This window comes from Lampetra planeri, chromosome 3, assembly GCF_965212315.1.
Source record: "Lampetra planeri chromosome 3, kcLamPlan1.2.h2, whole genome shotgun sequence".
Classification (NCBI taxonomy): domain Eukaryota; kingdom Metazoa; phylum Chordata; class Hyperoartia; order Petromyzontiformes; family Petromyzontidae; genus Lampetra; species Lampetra planeri.
In genome coordinates, this window is record NC_136109.1 from 25,603,479 (window position 1) to 25,625,591 (window position 22,113).

Below are 22,113 nucleotides of genomic sequence, written 5' to 3' on the forward strand. Positions count from 1 at the left end.
TTCCTGTTCTTTCTGCACGACTCAACAATAACACATTCAACACGTGATATGAGAAAAATTAACCTATTTCTTTATCTCGGTGCATTTCTACTCTAACTTTATCTGCAATAGACTGGTTTCACTGGTCCCTGTCATAGCAACGTTGAATTTCCACCGATGGCTAAGGGGACCAGCAACAGCTGTTATGAGCACTACCCAATGCATGCCAGTTTCTGACGACACTGATTTGTTTCACCTCTGTAAAAGATATGGGTGGGGGGGGGATGTGAAGCAACGGGGCACAGTAGCTAGCACACTGCGCCAAGAACCCCTGGCGAACCGAGTTCGAACCTCGGCCACGGCTAACATCAGTGACAAGCGAATAGCAATCTGAACCAGTTCTGCATTTCACCGCATCTACCCCCAACCACCACCACCCCTTCACCAAAACCCGCACCGACCAGCGTGGCGAGAATTTGTTAAAAACAAACCCCATGACCGACGCAGCGTCGAGGGGACCGGCCTTCATCCAGCGACTGATTTACAAACGGCAGTAAGACTATTAAATGGTTATTTATTACATTCAAAAGACTCTTGGCCACAGGAACGTTGAACTTCAGGACTGCCACGAGATCTTAAAGAGCGCCGCCCAACGCTTGCGCTGGTCTGAAGAGACTGACATTTAGACTTTTTTTTTAAAGTCAAGTTGTTATTTTTTTTTATTTTTTTTCTGAAGGATGATCTCACCTGGCCGTGCACGTGGAGCTTGATTGACTCGCAATACGAGTGTGCCATCGGTGCGGGGGCAAGTGGCTCCACGGGCCAGGTCTCGGGCAGTTGGTTAAATGCTTGAACTCTTACCGAGACAGTTGTCAAAACATCGACATCAAGCCTCAGGGAACTTCCTCGCGCGCTCCATAAGGTCTCCTCGAGCTCCACAAACCGCGCTTTGTGCCAGGGACACGAGCAAAACATTTTTGTTGGAAAGCCGTCGGCGAGAAAATGTGCCGAGCGGAAACCAGAAACCAAGAACCTTGTTTGGAAAGAAAGGCCCGACTAACGAAGGCAGGATTGCACAAACACGTGTCGAAACTCCCGGCTGTCATCCGAGGCTCGGTTTGCCACGCCAGGGCTTTGCTGTTTCGTCGGGGCCTAGAGAGCGACACGAACGCACACACGCCTCCGTGCACATGTGCGTGTCCGTGCGTGCGCATGCACAAATTCCGTTGCCTTGTCTCTTTCTCAGGTCCCCAACGCAAGAGCCAAAGCTGCGCCATTAATGCGCAGCAACAGTTCTGTACAATGCTGCTCTCTTTGTCCTGTGATCATCGCACACAAATCTTCATTTATTTCAAAGTTGTTCGTTTTTAATCCAATTAAATCTGGGGAACCAAAAGTAATACAATGATGGGCAATTCACCAACAGTTGGCAATAAATATCCGCTTGTGAAAATGCAAGTTGGGGTTTTTTGAGAGTATGATCTGACCTTGAGAGAGCATTACCGGGACCTGGAAAGCATACAAAATGTTTTTATGGAGTTATCGTTTGGCCGAGTAGAGACACGGTCGGCTGAATTATGTCAGTTTTCATATGTTAAATTTCGATTTAAAGCTTTCGTGACTGCAGGGATTCATCTTCTTGGTTCTTTCGGTAAAGTCACGTAGAAGGGAAATAATAAAATAATAAAAATAAAACATCATAAAATAATTATCACGACGTTTCGGACACAATGCAAGGACGGCTGCTTGCGCTGTGGCCGAAACGTCGTGAGAATTATCTTATTATGTTTTATTTTTATTATTTTCATATGTTGTTAACATCCACGGGCACACGACGGAGCAGGGGAGTAAAGTTCAAGGACAGAATGTATGGAAAAAGAAAAAGTAACGTGAAAGGGAGAGAAGAGGAAGAATGGAAAAGGAAGCGGTAAAGTAACAAGAGGTAAATACGAGGTAAAGGAATGAAAAAAATGAACGGAAAAAAAGGCTCAGAAATAGAAGAATGGTGAGGAAGAAGCTGCACGAGGGCCTGGACGCTGCCACACAGAGGGAGGAGCAGCGTCTGTTTTCACAGTGGGTGGCAGGGAGAGGGGGAGGGGTTCGTCAGTGGGTGTGGCCACGTTGAGGTCACGTGATTTGCTGGATGCTTGAGCTGATTTTAGAGAAATAGAAGTGTGCATATTCATCCCTTTCAACGTCACCATGACTGCATTGTACGTGTATCCTAACGTCAAACTACTACTGACGTATGGAGAGATACGTGTGTGTCGTTGTGTTAGTAACTCTAGAACTACAACTAAACAATGTTGTTTTTATTTTACCAGCTACGTAGGACGGTTGCACCCCTGTGTGTGTCTGTGACCGCCTTCCTGTGTAGCCGGTAAGACGGCGCAAAGCAGAAGGCGACGAATAGTGAGCAGAGTACATACTAAACCAATGACTTAAGCTTGGGGCTAAGCAGCAGATGGGGATAAATACCTCAACAGCACAGTAACCCGTCTGTTCATGCATTTTGTGACAATTAACATACGTACAGCCCTTTTGTCAATCTGCTGCTGGATGAGCGCCTCCCCTACGCCCGTGTGGGTTCTCAGGTGGGGGTGTTGAGCAAGGTTATTTGACCATACTTCACCAAGCTGGTCACAGTGTGGGGTTGGCAATGGCTCGGAAGTCATAGCACAGTTGAAATCAATAACGTTTGTAAAAATGCATACATGTTACATCAATAGCGGATTAACCGAAATAGCGAGAACAGAAAAATTCCGAACACGTACGTAAGGAAACGATGGCGCAAAAAATGTAAGTAACATAATGAAAACCAGCGCTTCGGAACAATCGCAGTATTATTGGGACGCAAAGTCAAGTCGTTTATTTATTTATTTTACAAAACGCAGTTGTACCTGAAACGTACAAGGCAGTTAATTGTTAGGGCATCCCCCAGGGAAGTCATTAAAGCAAAATTCCAAAATACCAAATCGAACACGCTTTTGCAGTTTCCCTGCATTTCCTGCACGAACAAGCCTCGACAAGTTTCTGATGGTTTTTTTTTCAGCACTTTTTTTAATTCTTATTTTCTCCTCGGTGTGCAACAACACGATGGCTTGTCGAGTCGTGCGATGTCGCGACTGAACTGAACACACGCAAACTGCGAAATGACTCTGTTTCAGTCGGCTACAGGGCTTCTGTACAGCGCATCCGTGCAGGCCATTGCCCGAAACATCACCCAGTAGTTTTTTTCTGCACTGTGAAGCTACTTGGGTTGCTGTACCTGAGCTAAAGAGCGCGGTGAGGGGGGGGAATCAAGAGGCGGGGGGGGGGTAACGTATATGTTTACATCGGAGATTCATCGACGGACATACTCCGCTAGCCCAAGCGATAGCCACGCGAGCAAGTGGGCAGGCTTCGTTTTGTCACCGTTGTGAAATACGTAAATACCGTAACCTCTGTCCGGCCACTCTTCTGGGTTTACGTGTAAAAAAAAATTATTCCAAGTAAAGATCGTCCGTGCGAGACCATTGTGGTTTCAGCTTCACTAAGTATTATCAGTGCAAGGTGTGGCCTCATAAATCCTCATGTCTATATTGCACACTGCACCACGTGTCACATTTTTAAAGCGATCTCGAGGAGGCCGAGGATTTGTTCAGACGTCACTCGCCACCGACGTTCCCCCCTCAGATGGGAATCGAATTCGGGGTCACAGCGGCGTGCGGAAATCACTTCGCCCCACCGCCCTGCCCGCGCACGAATTGAAAACGAATCGACGATCACACGCAAGACTCGCCAAAGGTGTCGAGAGCATAATCGCCGACATTTCGATCGATGTTTTGTGATGCGGTAAAGCCCTGGCAGCCCCGCCCACCCATGTGCCCCGCCCATCGGGCCACCAGGAGACTCCGCCCCCCCCCCGGGAGGCGCGTAGCTGGCAGTACGCGGAGCAGGTGGGAGGGCGTGTGGGTCACCTTCAGCGCGAGCGCTTGGTTCCTTCACAGGAGGGTGGCCGTGGCAAGGTGGTGGGGGAGGTGAGATGGGTGGGGGGGGGACAGTGGGAGGATGGGGGTCAACCCGTCACCACCACCACCTCCTCCCCCCCCATCCCCACTCTCCCCCCCCCCCGCCGCCCCCCACCACACACATGAACAAAAGCTGCCAATGCCTTCACAACTTGACCTTTACGCCGTGCCTTGTTTTTTTTTGTGGCGAGCTCTTTTTTTTCACGACATTTCTTCTTTTTTTTGTGCAAAATGAAAGCAAAAGATTCACACGCCGGAGCCGCGTTTGAATTCCGCGTGTGTTTATTATTTTTGTAGCCGTTGATAGTAGTGCGCTTCAAAAAAAAAAAACCCCGAAAATCTCATGGGGCGGACGACGTGACGAGCCGTGGGCAGGTGTCGCACCCACGGACTCTACGGCCTCTGAAGTCGCGGTCCGCGGGCGACGAATGCTGGCTGTGGCAACTCCGCGGTAAAGTACAGTGTTTAGGCGTCTCCAAGCACGAAAATCCCACCGAAAACAATCGGCTGAACTTAAACCTCGCGAGCTGATAAGTGTGCCGCCGCCGCCGTACGTCAGTGTACGCGATTTTATTGGTCCAGTCCGTTCCGTTCCGTTCCGCACCTTTGCCCGTGATTAAACCTCCGCTCGGGGAGCGTGCTGCGGCAGATTTGCGGTTGAGGTGGGGAGAGCCATTGGGTAGAAGACAAAAACCTCGGGCACTAAACGTTTATTTCCAAGCAATGTAAATAAATAACCTTACTCTTATTTCAAAATAAGACGCTAAATATGCGCGCTATTGCCTTTCCGCATCATACTTGATCAGAAATGAGTCGTGGCCAAAAAAGTCTCTCAAAAAAATGCACATATTTCAAGCTTAACCTGGAGAATGCCTCTAGGCTGAGCGTTAAAAATAATTACATTTTCTATAATTCTTTTCCGGCAAGTTCTCCATTTTAAGTCGTGCCAAAATGCCAAACTGGGTCATGTTAGTGTTATGATGCACCCCACCTACAGTACAAACTTGCATGCCAAGTAAACGCTGATGTATAAATTGACACGGCGTGCATAGATTTTGTTGTCGGCGGTGAGCAAAGGAGAAGGGAAGAGGTTGAGCGGGGGTGGGGGGGGCAAGGTTGTTTAAAAAAAACATAAAAATCTGCGTAGCGCAGCCGAACGTGTGAATTCCGCAGATTTCCAACACACGCGCGTGTGGGTTCCAGCCAGCCCCTCCGTGCGTCATCACGGGCCTTCAATGCCTCACCGTTCCGCTGTAATTCCCTCGGCTCATCCCTAACATCAAGACGCGCCCCTCTGCTGGATAGACATGCTGTTGCCACATTGATGTTCCGAAACCGTGAATGTTTACTAAACTCTGGCGGAAGGGGTTGGGGGGGAATGGGTAAAGAGAAAAATCTTTTCCGGAGGGCTCAAAAAATCCACGAGGTGTGGTGGTGCCGCCGTGAGCGAGGAGATGCGAGAGACTGCACATTTCACCCAAGCACCTCCTGCAAATCCCATCACTGAAAGCAGTTTATCCAGGGATTTTCTCCACTGCAATTCAATCCCATTCCAGAATCATTCACTTACAGCCTCTTAGTTGGGCCCCCCCCCACTCACACCCCCCCCCCCACGTCCAATACCATGGGGGGGGAGGGGGCACGTGCGGCGTTGAGCCACAACCCCCGCACATCAAGCAAGGGTCACCACGGTGGCGTCTGCCATTATGGTTTTCTTGCAAATGGAACGGACGCTCTTAATGCATTAATTACTCACCCCCCCCCCGCCCCCCGCCCCCCGCGCATGGCGGGAATAGATTCGCAAGGACGCGTGCGGTGTCTCTATCTCCGAACAGATCGCCGCGGAACTCTATGGATCCGCCGAGGGCCGGAAGTGGACGTGTGGCTCGGGGTGGCGGGGGGTGGGGGGGGGCGCTTAAAAGCCGTAAGAGCGCCGAGCCCAATACTGTGGTCGTCGTCGTCATAGTAGTAGCGGTATTTTTTTCCCTCTCAACATTTTATTTACAATGATGCCATCAGCATCATGCTGCGAGATGAAGCGCCCGCTTGGGAATTTTGCCGAGCCGTGACCCACCAAAACCCAACCCCCCCCATGCGCAGGACAACGGCCTTCAGAAGCAGACGTAGCAGCACTTCTCAGATGGTCGCCTCGCTCCAGTTGAGAAGCCGGCTTAATCGCGGGCGGCTGAAATCTGGGCTCAAACCTCGTTTTATTTTCAGCGCTGGTCTCAGTTCTCTGATCCATGACCTGACACTGACCACCTACAATAATTGCGTAGATTAAAATTCTTGCCTGAGGATGAGGCCTTCTTTTGAGAGTTATATTTGTCAGACGAGCCCTGCTTGAGGAAGGGTGGCCATTTCCTCTTTGAGTTATTGTTGTTGTGCAGTCTCTCTCCGAGATGCTACGTTTGAAATCCTGGGAAAGGTGGGTAAACTGAGATACTCGGGGTGGGGGGGGGGTTACTCAAAATGAAGTCAAATTTTCACGGTCTCAACCCCTGCCACCGATGATTGCCACTGGTAATGAGCAAACATAGCCAGATAATGAACCCGGATCTCCGAGAGTAGAGCGCAGCGGGGGCTCGCCATCAAAACGCCGCTCTCAAGGGGGCGCAGGGCGGCGCACGGCGTAAACGGTGTCCTGAGCGGAAACAGTTAGAACGGCCGATTTTGGGTAATAAGCATTAAACTGTCTGTTGTTCCTATGGATGCGATTTTGAAAAAAAAAAAAAACCCCTGTGAATCAGAGAAACATCGGAGAGCAGCGCGCCAATTAAAAAAATGATAAAGGGGTTCAAAGGGACGTGAACGCACGCGCGGCGAGCCCGCCAAAGATGAGTGCAATCATGCAATCGGCCAACGAGCCACTTAACGATCACCAAAACAAAACGAGATGCGCACATCCGCGCGCGCGCGTGCGCGTCTTCTTTTAATCAGAAAGGTCGCGGTTTTCAAAGAATTAATAAACTAATGGACCCGGCGACTGTGATCTGCGCAACGCGTGCCCTCCAACTTGCCGTGTAAATTCTGGTGCTCGAGCGCGGAGAGGCACAAAGAGGGATGGGGGGGAGGGCACTCTTCCACTCTTCGCTCGGGCGGGCGGGGGGGGGGACGCTGAACCACTAGAGCCTGAGAGGCCCCCGTGTGACGGTGGCGGACGCGAGCTTCATTAAAGCGTCGCCGCAAATTATTCCCGAGCGTCACGATCCGGCGGGGAAACGCGAACAGGTGATGAGGGAACATCCGCCCGTGTCCAGGGCGATGGGCTTTGTCACGCGGGTTTTCAACGCGTCCGTGGCGCGATCATCACTGTCCATTGGATTTGCCCGACCACTGCTGTTTTTCCGCCGAGGTAAGGCCCCGCGGGGAGATTTCTAGCTCTTTTTTCAGAAGCGAGCTGGCCAAAAATTGATAACTCGGCCAAGTGGCTTATTACGACGTGGAAATTTATACCAGCTAAATTCTCAAAACGCACGTCAATTCTAAATGTGAATGGGGAAAAAAAACGGAGGACCCGGAGAAAAATCCACGCGACCAGGGGGAGAACACGCAAACTCTAAATATACAAGAATCAGGGTTGGAATCGAGGGAGTTAACATCTCGCCACAAGAGTGGCCAAGCAGTTCCCACAAGCCCCGCAGATTGCAGGGAGGGGGGGGGGTGGAAACTGTTGCGTGGTGGTGGTGGTTCGATTCCATCTCCCATTATGGCAATTCTGCCGCCAGACGGGCAGAGGGCCCGTCTGGTAGCAGTGGTGTGCAAAAAGCAATTGCAGGTCTGCACCATAACCTTTACCCCACGGATGGCCCAACCAGAGCCCATGGAGTTCCCATCGCAGAATCGATGTGGGCAGGACCTAGTCCTGCCACCACCACCACCACCACGATCACTACCCGTGCGAGGGAAGCGTTACCAAACGGGTAGTTGAAGGGTTAAGTTCTCCACACTGGACAGTCGGGCAATTTCCCCATAAACCAATCCCTGGATTTGCGCCACCGCACACTCAGCCCGGCTTAAATCACGCGGCAGCCGATTTAAGTTGAGCTCTAAGTTGGGCCGAGCGCGAGTCGGCGGCCCGGTTGCAGGACCGGGCTCGCCGCGGCAAATTTCCTCGGTCGACCGCGGCAACCACCACCCGCCCCCCCCCCCCAAAAGAACGACAGTGGCGGCACCCCCGCGGTAGATTGCCCTCACCTGTCGGTTGCGCTCGTCCGTTATCCGGGCGATCTGTATCTTTTTCCGCCCCATCTTCCGGCCGCCTCCGTGGGTGTGCGGGCGACGACGAAAATGTCCGCCGCTCTTGTTGCCTCGGAAACGCTTCTTTGCCCGACCTCCTCACTCTGCGAACGCGAGGAGACAAAAAAGCAGCTGCTCATCTCAAACGTTCCCGCTATCAAGGGCGCGGAGGGGACAGCATTTTCTTTTATCTGCCACCTGGAGTAGATTTTTTTTTTTGCGCGCGTGTGCGCCTGCTACATAGATTAACCAACCGGCATTAAACTGCTGGGACTTGGCAGGCGCGGTCAGGGCTACAGGCAACAGTCGCCCCCCCCCCTCTCGCTCAAGGTCACGTCGTGACATTCACAGGAAGTGGCATCACCCCCCCCCCAACATGCAGCCACTTCAACCGTTAGCGTCTCCATCGCGGAGAAATGCCGGTCAGGTGTGAACGACGGATATGTCGCGCGGTTAGCTACGGGGCAGGAGGACAAGATAATCTTCCCCGGGCAAAGCTTCTCAAGTTTTAGATTATGTACACATTTCACTCGACGTTTGGGCTGTCCTTTTGGCCAGACAAAAGATGAAAAAAAACACGCCGGTCAAATAAACACGGCACGTCGCGTTTCGCTCATATAGGTCAAGCCCATTCTGTGGTGAAGATGCACGGGCAATTGGGCGTTTATTTATTAAAATAACAACACGTGCGGCCGTACATCTCTCACACACCCCACAGTTTGTAAACAACACACTTGTGTACACGCACAAGCAGGCAGGCAGGCAGACAGGACGCAATCACGCACCAGCAAGAACTGGGAATGCTGCCAAAACAGAAGGGGCAGTGTGCCAGGAGGCGCAATTTTGACAGCAAATGGAAAACGAGCTTGCAAAGCTCGAAAAAAAAACACACCCACGCACATGCGACGACGGCTTCCAGTCTATGGCAGCCGCGGAAGCGAGGCCCCCTGTTCGCAGGCGGCGGCTGACGCCAGCTCAATTAGACGCCGGGAGGAGAGACACGGACAAGCGCGCAGCTGGTCCGCCTGTCTGTCGGCACAAGCAACGGAGCCACAGCCACGTGGAGCCGCGCGAGCCGCCCCCCCTCACCCCCCCAACTGCCCGAGTCTGTCATCATGCCATCATAGAGGAGCGGGCTGGGTGGGGGGGGGCAGTCGATCGTCCACCAAGATGCTCTCTGTACACGGAACGATACCGCGATGCGATTGCGTTCATATGAAGGGCGCTGTTCGAACAGCGGCGGGTTCGTGGCGTGGCAGAGCGGTGGGTTCACAGAGTGGCACAGCGGGGAGAATGTAGCGTGGCACAGCGGAAGATTTGTAGTGTGGCACACAGCGGTGGGTTCGTAGCGTGGCAGAACGGTGGGTTCAGTGGCACAACGGTGGGTTCAGTGGCACAGCGGGGAGCATGTAGCGTGGCACAGCGGAAGATTTGTAGTGTGGCACACAGCGGTGGGTTCGTAGCGTGGCACAACGGTGGGTTCAGTGGCACAACGGTGGGTTCAGTGGCACAGCGGGGAGCATGTAGCGTGGCACAGCGGAAGATTTGTGGTGTGGCACACAGCGGTGGGTTCATAGTGTCGCACAGCAGCGGAGGGTTTGCAGCGTGGCACAGCGGTGAGCGCAAAACGCTACGAAACCCGGTGACCTGAGTTTGACAGGTCACCGGGTTTGACAACCAGGATTGACTAGCGATACGCGAGTCAAGCCTGGACATTCACCTAAGTTATCTCAGCCTTATACGAGCACCTGGTACGGTATGAAAACACATCAGTACTGGAGATACAAAGGCCGCTGGGCATGGTGCTAAGGACTGAAACAGTTCTGTGCTTCCCCATGCCTTCACTAAGCTGCGGAGACCAGCATGGTGAGGTATAGTTCAAAGAATCCCATGATTGACACGAAGGAGACAAGGCTTTCATCCAGCAGTGGACTGATAAAGAGCTACAAATTATAATGATACATTTAAAAGAGCACTCTCCTCCTTGTCGGTTTCCGAATCTTGCAACGATTTCTCCTGCTCGAGAGCAGATCGCAATTAAATTCAAGTAGACCCGATTATATTTGTATTAATTGTGGTGAATTTACGGACTACAAGCGGCACAGATCATGGGGGGGGGGGGGGGATCACGTGAGCTTGTTACATGCAAGGCTTACGAATCGAAAATAATCCATTTTCACACGCGTGACTCGACGCATGTTTTTCGCGATTGTAAAAAATACATCTATTTTAATTGACCAATCAATGCATCATTATGCTCCCAGTTTTTAATGAGCCTTTGAAATCAATGCTTGGACAATATTGAATGCGAGTGGGATCTTTTCTTTAAACATTACCTCCCAAACAATTGTATTTGAATTTTGTTTGAAATGACAACTTTTATTTTTAAACTTTAATCCCGCTGAAATTGTTTTGTCTTGCTTGATGCTGCGTATTTTTTTAGGTTTTTTCTCCCCCGTTTTGGCTCATATTTCTGCTTTGTTGCTGCCGTTTTTGATCTTTCATGACGCGCTACGTATTGTTTCACGACCCATGTCTCCCGTGAACATGAAATGTTTAGTCTCGATGGGGGGGTCTCTCACTTAGTTTCAAAGAAAGATTTGATGATGATGATGTTGATGGTCATTGATGTGAAAGCTAACTCATGGGCATATTTATCTACCGGTGGATATTAAAGAACCCCGTGACGCAATTCTCAAGAGGCCATTTGCGCATTACTGCCAGCACATAGATCCACTGATAATCTTTCGGAATAAGTAACCATCTCAAATTAATGTTCACAGAGGATTCTCGCCTATAAACAATAGACTGCCTTTTGTTAATGGTGGCCACACCCCCCTGCTGATGAGGCACAGAGAAATAAAAAGCAGTCCGGGATTTTCCTGCATTAAACAAATGTTATGATAAAAAACATTTAACCTGAAAGTCGATATACGGACGAACCAAAACCCCATTACATTTCATATTTTGGCAAGGAAACGGACCTTTGCTCGTTTAAACATTAATTTAATTTCTGCCGAGATCCACGTTGCCCATGTTTGCAAAAAACAAAGGCACGTGCATGACACTTGGCGATAAAAGACGGGACCGAACGTCGCCACACCGGTGCGTATTTCAAAGCTGCAGCATAGAACGTGGTGTGTGTTGGGGTGGGCGGGTGCGACGATGGCAACATCGGCAAAGATGACCTCAACAACAGGAGTAATATAGTGGTATTTTAACGATAAAGATAGTCATTTTAACGGACTTACGAATCGAATTTTACACACCTCACCAGGTACTCATATGAGTTGTGCTGGTTAAGGGGTGGGGGAGCGGACAGACAGACGGACGGACAGTTGGGATGGACGGGTGCTATTTGCCTACGCAAAGTTGAGTGAGCCCATCGCTGCGAGTCGGCCTCATCAAGGCGCATGTTTACACGCCGCGAGCCCTCTCGGCCCCCCCGTGACCCCTCTCGGCCCCCCCGTGACCCCTCTCGGTCCCCCGTGACCTCTCTCGGCCCCCCCGTGACCCCTCTCGGCCCCCCCGTGACCCCTCTCGGCCCCCCCGTGACCGCCGGTCATGACTGCACGGGGACGATCGTCGTCGCGGCTACGTGGACACCCGGTCACACGTACCCGTGTTGATTCCCTCCATCCAGTGCCTTGCCGTGCGAGTTCAAATTCCGACGGCGATCGCCGCCGCCGCAGCAGCAGCAAAATGTTACACAGAGCGAGCGTGTGCGTTTAAAAAATATTTTTTATGAATAATCTCGACAGAGAGGGGCCTTCTACCCCATGCCTGCGTGGGACGTATGGGGCGGGGGGGGGTTGTTTGACCATAGTTCACCACGCTGGGCAGCGCGGGTTGGTGATCGCGAGGCGGGGAGCACAGCCGTGAGGAAGCATAGAAGTACTGCACAGATCGACAATGGAATGTTTCTGCTCTGCCCCCTACTGATCACCACGTCAGCCCCGCAAGCGCTATAGCTACCTGCTTGTGCATAGTGGTGGTCTTCCATGCAGGCACCGTCCAGGCTTAACCCTGCTTAGCTTTCGAGGTGTGACGAGATCAGGGGGCACATTGCGTGCGATTTGGTCGTTTCGCCCCGACGCAACAACATGTAAAATGGTCACGAATTGACATAACGCACGCAGTTGCGCGCGATGACTTAATTTACAACGGCGGGTGGAGTTATTCGCCGTGCTTGTTCGGTGCCACAGCTGTGCGCCAGCCAGCGCGGCCGTCAGGACAATAATAACCAGATACTGCACGTGCTGTCAAACAGCACGGGGCGACTGCGGTGTAAAAGGCCGGAACGTCATAATTTGTGCGGAAAACTAGAACATGAAAGAACCTGTGAGCGCCGCGCTCATTTGTCGGTGCACATCTATCACATCACGCACTTCCACTGAAACCAAACGCACATTGACAAAGATCCCCGGAGAACCTGTAACAGACCGTAGGGGGTCAAGTGCTGTTAGCGAGCACCAATGAAGGCCGGCACAGTACACGAGGGGGTGGGTGGCCAGGACCATGCCCAACGCCTTTGTCTCCCCAGTGACGACGATTTTACACACCTCACCAGGTACTCATATGAGGGCGAGTCGACCCAGGACCGGTTCAGATAATCGTCACGGGCGTTGGCCGTGAGCAGGAATTGAACTCGAGCCGCCGGGTTCGTAGCGCAGCGTAGCGCTAACCGCTACCACTCCCCACGATGATGACTGCCATACGCACGCACGCGTGCGCCTTTCTCTCAAATCAGGGCAACACAGCCACACGGCCTCAACTCCTCTACCCGTGCAACGGGGCCGCAGCAGCAGCATTAAGTATTGTGTTGCCCGCATGCTTGCTGTTGAGTTTGTCTGCCCAAGGGCAGCTCCCTGGCTCAAGCTCCCTGCCCATCCCATTCCATCCGATTAGATGCCGGCCGGTCGGTCGGTCAGGCCCCCCTCCCTCCCTTCCGCATCGCACAACACCCCACCCCGTGCTGGAGTTCTTGAGTCATGACCAGGAAAGGAGAAAGAAGCAGGTTTCCTCTTGCCTTCCATCGGCGGTCTTTTATAGGGTGACACCATCAGCGGATGCAGTTTGACATCGTATTCGGGATATTGCTAGAGGAGGCTATGATTCACCCACCACAGTGATCAGATTCATTTTCACAATTTGGTGGGGAAGGGTGGGGGGTGGTGGTTCCCGCTATTCAATTCATAAATAAATATTCCATTAACATTTATTTTCCACTAATGGCTTACAGTAATGACAACAAGAACCCATTACATACAATGCACGTAAATGGGGGGGGGGGGGGGACACAGATTTACGCAGGCGCCATCCAACGCTTGTAGAATCGCGAGCCTGATCAATGCGTCGTCACACCCTTCCATCGCACCCACGGCTCCACGCCGACTTAATCTCGCCGTGATTCAGGCTCTCGCGTTCCGACAAACAAAAAAAAACCTCTCGAGTGATTCAGGTCCCCGCAATCGAATTGCCAATTTTATTATTTTTTTAAGGCACCGTTTCCAGCAGCCCATACGATTTTCAGGTGCGCAAAAATGTTTTTAGACGTTTAAGACCCCCCTCCCCAACACAGCGGGACGCACTTGCCCCTAAGTACGGCCGCGCACAAAGGAGTTCGATCCGGGGCACGTGATGGGGACCGGCTTTAACGCCGCTGGCAACAGGCCGCAATGTCAATATTAGAGCTCAAAAGGAACTCGCCAAGGAGAGGCGGAAAAAAAGTGATCAAACCTGAAAACTTTTCAGGTTCAAACTTGCTCCCCCCCCCCGCCCCCCTGTGACGTTTGGTACAGTACCACCCTGTAGGCATCAACAGCTGACGGTGGACACACATCTCACGAACGCAACGACCACCGCCCCCCCCCCTCGCTGCCTTCGGCCTTCGTTTACCTTTCTAAAGACCTAAGAAAATATTTATATCGGACAAAGATGTCCATTTAGATTCCACGGGCCTTGCTGGATAACGCCTGCCAATGTCGGGGATGGTGCGTAAAATGTGAGCGCTTTGGAAGCCTCTTTAGTTCGTGTTACTAAAACTAAACCATTAAAACTGAACACATTTTTGTTTCTTTTACCAGGTCAGGCCTATTGAGCTATATGACTCTTTTTTTCAGAAGTGACCTGGCCACAAATGATAGCTCAATTTAGTGGCTTATCAAGAGGAAAATGTATAGCAGCCAAATACTCTGAAACACATGATTCTAAAATGTGGAGGGGAAAACCGGAGGACCCGGAGAAAATTCCATACGACCACAGGGAGAACATGCAAATTCCAAATAAACATGCATAAGGGTCGGGAATGAACCCCACGACCTCCTGTATACCTGGCAAGGGAGTTAACATCTTCTAGCCACCGCAGCGCCCCGCTGTTAATCATTTTAGGCACAGTGAAGCTCAAGGAAACCCAGGCCAGCAACAGATTGAAATCGAGAGGTGTCCTGAAAAAGCCTGATAACCCACCGTGTAGATTATTGGGTTGTTTTTTTGAGATAACCCATGCAGGGCTTCGTCGAAACGCATGACAATCCACGTGTGCGATGGTTTTATTTGAATTGTACAAAGTACAGTGCTCACAGATGGCCACGCGGCAAATGTATTAACTTACTCCATCCTCGATCCACTTCATGTGCCTTACTATCAACAACAAAAAGACAAAATATCCATACATTCTACACAATTATCTCGTGCTGGTTATCAAGTTTGATTTTTTTTTATCCTACACCCCTTGAATGCCACCGGTGTTATATGTTGCAACAAATTACATTTACCAACGCAGCCTGATTTAGACATGGTGATAAAACGGGCTCTGTTGTGTATCGCACAAATATGCTGCGAAACAACGTTTGGAAAATATAAAATCCCACGCGATTCCTGCGCTACATTTTTTTGCGATTCATCAGGCCCTGTGACCCATGCTGTGATTCAATTGCCGGGGGGACCTACCGCATGGACCGGCATCGAACCTGAGTGGCCAGGATCGTTGAGCAGTGGGTCGGAAATAAACCAATATAAATCAATTAAATGTCTCGATTAAATCATTTAAACGTCCTACATTTCTAGAGGTGGCATGCCATCTGAGATTCACCGTCTATCCTGCAAGGGAAATCTGGGAGTAGCCGTAATTCAACGGTCGACCGTCGCTATACCAGTGCGCAAGTCGCTCACTCGAGCCAAGGCACCAGCAGTCCTCGACACAGTGGATGAGATGCTTTGGTAAATGAATTGACAGGACACGCGTGCCAGGAACCGAGCCATTGGCTCGGTGTGACATGGCTCGGCCGACAGGCTGACCACCCTGCTTGGCTAAGCAAGCAGGGGCATGTCAGCTATTCACCATCATGGTCCCCCCCCCATCCCCAAACCATCTGAGCAATTTGATTGATTGTTACGCATGGGTGGGAGGGGGGAAAATATCATAATAATCAATTATCCCTCCATCTCGCTTGTATTTATTGTTGTTTATTCTCTCTCACCGGAACACTTTTGTTCAATCCAGGTTGAACATACGTTAAATTGAACACAAATTATAGAGCATACAGTTAGCATGAATTTCTTTCACGTAAAAAAAAATACATTCACGCGCGCAGGATTCCGTTGCGTTTGTCGCGAGTGTGAGAAATAATTTTAAATCGACGAGCTGAAGCTTCGTTATAACGTGCCTATTATCCAGCTGACAAAAAAATAACTGCGCAATCATGTACAATATGCATTGTGCATTGCCTCGATGGTTGTTGGTGATTAATAATACGTAAATAAACACCGGCACAGTGCTTCAATTGCAATGTGCTAAAGGCTAGGCCATCTAAAATCGACCCCTATCCACAGCGAACATCTGTATCGAGTTTTTATCTGTAGCCATCCTGGGGATTGCCCAGTGCAAGACCAGCACTGACCGATGTGGTTAAGTATGGTCAAACAACCCCCGTGCATGTGGAAGTAAGGCCTTAAGCCAGCAGTGGATTGACAAAGACCAATAAGCCATGTTGCCATCAAACAATAAAATAAAACAACACCAATGACCGTCACCCCCCCACCCCCATTGGTTTTCCGGATCAATGGTTTTAGCACCATTTGTTTAAGCAACATAAACCCTGGACCAGTTTTGACTTCATGAGTCTCATCAACATAGCAATGTATACCAAGTGCGGGGACAGTAGAGTCTACTGTCCACAACATACACGTGGTTATGTACAGAGAACAAACACGTACACATGACTACATGGAGCGCACAGACAACAGAGCGTACAGGTCTCCATTGAAACGAAATCCCTGCAAGAGAGCACGGCGGAGTGTGTTTATATTTATCAGCTGAATATACACCACAAGTTTTATATATATACTGCATACCCTATACACCAGAGTGTGCACCGAGTAACAGCATTTCCCCGCTATGAATACGAAATTGCGCATGCTTTTAGCGAGCGGTCGATACAACGTACACACTTCATCCCGTGGTCGTAGTGGCGGTGGCGGTGGGTCTATAAAATGTACACGCGCAGCACTACTTTGGCGAGGGTATTCCGTCTCAACGTGCAATGTTTCCGACAGCGCCCTGGGAGTTTCTTTCTGACGCCACACCAAGCCACGGTCTCCCGCGACTGAACCGCCGGATCGTCTGACCCTGTCGGGGTTAAGCCATGGGGACCCACACTTCCGGAACAGCAGGAGGATGAGGAGGACGACGACCCCCCCCTCACCACCACCTTCTCGCAATACCCAACTTCAATTGACGGTCCCACCTGATGACGAAGACTTGTGTTGCCTCCGAAACGTCGTGATTTTTTATTCTTTTATTCTATTATTTCTATTATTGCTTTTATTAATTTTAATTTCTTTTTTTACCTACGTGACTTTACCGAAAAAACTAAGAGTATGAATCCTTGCAGTCACGAAAGCTTCAAATCTAGGATTCAATTTGGCTCGCGACCAAAATCTCCCCTCCCCCCACACTGCCACGAAGCTCATCGGATCGAGCTAATTAGGGCCTGGTTAAATCGCTGCATGGATTCGAGACCGGCCGCCTTGGGGGGGGGGGGGATACAACTGGTGCTGCACACGCCTAGGCCGCGTGGTGGACAGGAACTGGCAGTAAGCAGTACAGCAATGGATTAGTGAATCGATCTGTGCGGAGCTTCGAGCGAAACTGCCCCCCCCCCCCGCCGCCCCTGACCGAGCCGTGCGTGCGGGTTTTTCTCCAAGTGGCTTCCTGCCACGCGCAGAGCACCCTCCAAGAGGCGTCCGAAAAGTCAGTGGGTACATTAAAGGGAATCGTATAATTTTATTTTACTGCGAAATTTTAACCGCATCGCGCATCCGGCTGAGATTCTAGACAAGGGTCCGTGATAACGCCGGGTTTATAAAATATAACAACTAAATAACAATAACGATGTAATTAACCGTACGCAGGCTCGTTCTGCGCTCCAGCGAACGTCGCTGTGGGCCTCGTCTTGAATCAAATACTCAGAAAATAAATATAAATTTGTCGCGGCGGGAGATTAGCGGACACAGGATCCACACGCGGGAGCCGTATGGCCCGTTCTCAACATCGCCACACACCAGGGGGGCATACTCTGCACAAAGCCAACGTGGAAACTTTAATTTGCATTATTGAACGAAATGCATCGAGGAAGGGCCCTAAAACTTGGATTCTGAAAATGCAGCCAAGGCCACCTACTAAACTACCTGCTGGCAAACACACGAGACGGGGAGAGCGCAAAGACCATTTTTTTTCTCACCCCCTCCCCCCGCCCCTGCTGTGCAAACGCACGCGATCGCCTCGGCACGGTGTGTTCAGCTGCACGGGAAAGGTCAATTTCCCACATTGCGTCCCAAGGTCAAGCGCAGCGAGGAGCCACACGGAACAACCTGAGCCGGCGTTCCCATCGCTATGGCGACAGCAAAGACGACAGGGTCGCCTCCAAGCGAGCGAGCAGCCTCCCCGAGGCACCAGACGAAAGGGTAACCCGGCGCAGGTTGGCGGCGGCGGCGGCGATGGCGACAGAAACGCAAAGCAAAAGGCAGTGCGGCAAAGCCAGAAAAAATCGAGAATTATTTGAATCCCTCCCGCAGTAAATGAACAAGGTTTCATTTCGAGGGTTGTTGTTGTTGTTGCCGCCGCTCTGGAGACGGGGTGAGCGATGTTCGGTCGCCGCGTCGATGGAATTCTTCGGGACTTCTCACTCTACAGAGTGGCACTTCCGAGGGTACTGCCCCATCGGTGGCGATCAAACGCAGGGGGCGGACGGAAGGGATGAGAGCGGATGACGATCGCGAAGGCACAGACTTCGCTCGGACGCGGGGTGCGATCCCTCCGTCGGTTTTCAATACACGCCGCAAAACAAAAAAACCAGCGGGGAAACCAATCAACAGAGTGACGCCTTCGGGTGGCACCCCCCCACCCCCCCCCCCCGGTGGTGTCACAACTCCCCCAGCGAGTCACGCCGTAGGTGTCATTTTTGTTGTTGTTGTTGTGTTTTTTTCCACGGAGCCTCAACAATTACCACGAATCGACTGCTCAACAATGCCTTTTTGCGCGACGCAGCCGCCGGCGTGTTTTGTTTACTTCACCGAGAAGCAGATGCCACATCAATAAAAGTGTGACCGAGCGAAGCTCCTTTTATCCACAACTACATTCCCAGCGACTCCTGTTATGCGTGCCCCGCGCCCCCCCCCCCCCCCAAAATCAAATCTGCAAAAAGCACCTCTAATCTCCGTGGGCTTATTTTTTTCGATCGTAATGGAGAAGAAAATGCTCCAAACGCACGCTATCGTCCATGGATAACGAGATTTTTTTTTTAGTTGCGGTGATTTGTGGATAACAGGATCCCCACATCGAACGAAGCGAAATAGAGGAGGCCTCACTCGGCAAAACAACACAAACACGGAGGCTGAGAGCACAAGCCAAACTTTAACAAGAAAAAAAAAGCAATCCATCCGTATATACCCATCACAAGCAGTACTCCATTCCCAAACAAACCCTTTCGGACTCAAAAATCTAGGCTCTACCAGATAAAGGCAGCACGTCGTTAAATATAGATGGAGCGCACTAAATTTGAGCAATACCGTCGTAAAAAAACAATGGGGGGGGGGGGGGTAAAAAGAACACGGGGACGTAGGGCACGCCATTCCGCCAGCATCCGCAGTCTGCACAAGGCGAACGCCCCGCCGAGCCGCGCTCACTCGCTCGCTTGCTCACTCGCTCGCTTGCTCACACATACTCAATCGTGAAGGCGTGCGAGTTGACTTTGGCAACGCGCGTCGCAGATGAAATGGGCGCAGCGCCCTGCGACCGTCATCCCCCGGCGCAAACTCGAAATTTCCCTGCCGGAGCGATCCGTCCGCCGCTGTTTTGCGTGAGCGACGCATTTGCTGCGGAAAACATCAGCCGGTCGAGCCGGGCTCCTGGAGGAGTTCAGCAGGGCGACATGCCGGCCCAACGTCGTGAGGAGCCTACAATGGAGAATCGCAACTGAGGTGGTGACACGGCGTGGCCTCGGGTGAACGTGGGCACGCACGGTGCCCTCAATGCCCGGCGCTTTGCGAACATCAAGGGTTGGAAGGTCAGGAAATGGACTCTTGAATCTATCTGTGGGGAGATTTAAGAGTGCTATTCTCTCAAGACTCATGATGGGGTTTCTCCCGGGTCCTCTGGATTCCTCCCATGCTAGTCAGCAAGGGTTGGTGAAGGGTAGCTGGGGGCCCCAGGAACCGGGTTCGGATATCACTCACCGCCGACGTTCTTTGTGAATTTGACTCCGTTCGCCAGGCGCCGGGGTTCACAGCGTGACGTGCTAACCACAGTGCCACCACCACTCCACCCTACTTTTACTACGCAGCAGTCAGGGAAAAAAACTGAAAAACCCCCACCGCCGTTGCCTCCTTGTAGAGGACGCGCTTTCAGATGCGCTTCTGCGGGCCGTCTGGAACGCACTCTTCCTTCCGATATTAAGAAGCCACTGGGGAGCTCTGCACTTTTATATCTAGATTGAAAACTAATTTCTTTGGAACTGCTGTGGGTAACACGGGAGCAGGAGGGAGGCGCGAGAACAGCGAGTCAATCGTATTTGACGCGACCAAGCGCCAGCGGCATTAATGACACTACACTGTAAGTAAGTCAATAATACAGTGCGGGTATTCATCACGCTCTCTCCGCTTGCTCGTGAAAGCCTCCAGAGGATCTTGAGCTTCTTTTTCCAAGAGGCTGCCGATTGGGGGATACTTAACCCGATTTCCTTATTGAGCCATGTTAATTTGTGTACGCGTGTGTTCGTTGGTGTGCGTGCGCATGACGGACAGAAGCCGGAGTGTGTCCGGGAAACCCTCCCGCAAACCCCACACCACCCTCGCATACAAGGAGAACACACTCAAAGTTGCACTCAACTACAGCGGCAACCTACTTGCCACGCTGCCTCTTACAAGCAGCGTTATTGATAGTAACAGTGGGTCTCGCGTCTCTGGGACAACGCTTGGGAGAAAGATTGCGTTGCGCAGTTGGCGAAAAACACTCATAAATGCATGCAAAAGGGGCAGCTAACAACTTTCCGTATTCCCTCTTATAAGCAGGGCTGTCGTTACCGGTAATAAGAACCAGAAGAACACGGCAGCACTTATTTATCAGTTCTTAGGAACACTGGATCCATTTGGCCTCATGTCTCCAAACACTGCTTATGGCAAAAGTAAATCAAGGCTTAAGTCGCAACACAGATAGGAGCTGTGGCATCGTGGTAAGCGTGCTGCGCTATGAGCCTGGTGACCTGATTCCTTGTCATGACGAAACATCGGTGGCTTCTGATATCTGAACCGGTCATAGGCCCCCCCCACCCCTCCTTCACCAACCGGCACTGACCAGCAGTGCTAACAGGTCTTCATCCATCAAGATATTGACAAATTGGGGGTGCTGTGAATCGAATTGTCAAACCTATTGCCAATCGCAAATCTAAGTGGTGAAGTCGGTAAAGTTAATTTATCACGGTCAAGTCATTCAAGATGATAACACCAGAAAAAAGTGGACAGGGGAATGCCCTACGATTTGACATGCGGTCCACGAAGGGCGGCGAGATCGGTCGCTGAAGCAGAAGATGAAACGCATCCAGAAAAGGACTTCAAGAGAAGCAAAAATCGAGCAGCGAGTCTGCGCACGCGTCACAAATTGGGTTCAAGCCCGCACCTCCGATTAGCACGGTTGGCTGCGCAAGGCACGAAGAAAGTTCCACGTACATACGTAACGCTACACGCAAGGCGCCGTCCTTGTGTCTGCGCGTTACAGGACGAACAACAAAACAAAAACATCCGAAATATAACAGATGGCTGAAGAAAATTAAGAACACAAGAGAGAGCAGTTTCGGAGTCTTAAGAATGGCAAGCGGAACTACGGTTTATCACAAGAACAGAAACGAAATGTTCCTCGAAGAGCATTTGGCCTCGTGAAAGTTTACGGTCGCCAAACACGATTTCATCTTTGTCACGAGCTCGAGATACTATTTACGACTATATTTATTTTACCAAGTAAATCCCACTGAGCTATTAGCTCTTTTTCAGAGGTGACCTGGCCACAAATGAAAGCTCAACGAAACGGCTTATCGTGTGGAATGTATTTGCAGCCAAATGCTCTGAACGCACGTCGATTCGACATGTGGAGGAAAAAACCGGAGGAACCCTGAGAAAAATCCACGCGACCACGGAGCGAGAGACGCATGAAAACTCCAAATATACACAGGCGTCAAGGTCGGGATCGAATGCACAACCTCCCGTATACCAGGCGAGGGAGATGACATCTCGCCATAGGAGGCGCCCCATAAAAAGGACGGCACGGCGAGTCGCGAGTGAACGCTCACTCCTCCACTCGTGTCGAACAAACCCTGTCCTTGAGTGATAACGT

The 22,113-nt window shown here is 51.1% G+C and overlaps 1 protein-coding gene across 8 annotated transcripts in view; it reads right to left on the reverse strand.

Moving 5' to 3' along the window:
* MEF2C (myocyte enhancer factor 2C) overlaps positions 1-22,113 on the reverse strand; it is a 109,315-nt gene that overhangs the window by 48,766 nt on the left and 38,436 nt on the right. For 6 of the 8 annotated variants that reach the window (XM_078592465.1, XM_078592470.1, XM_078592469.1 and 3 more), the window contains exon 2: positions 8,187-8,332. The exons of 1 other annotated variant lie outside the window; for it this stretch is intronic. In XM_078592465.1, the coding sequence (XP_078448591.1) occupies positions 8,187-8,240 (54 nt within the window). In that variant the 5' untranslated portion in view covers positions 8,241-8,332. Of the gene's footprint in view, positions 1-8,186; positions 8,333-9,128; positions 11,624-22,113 lie in introns of those variants that run through there. One more of the 8 variants, XM_078592466.1, reaches the window with a different exon arrangement.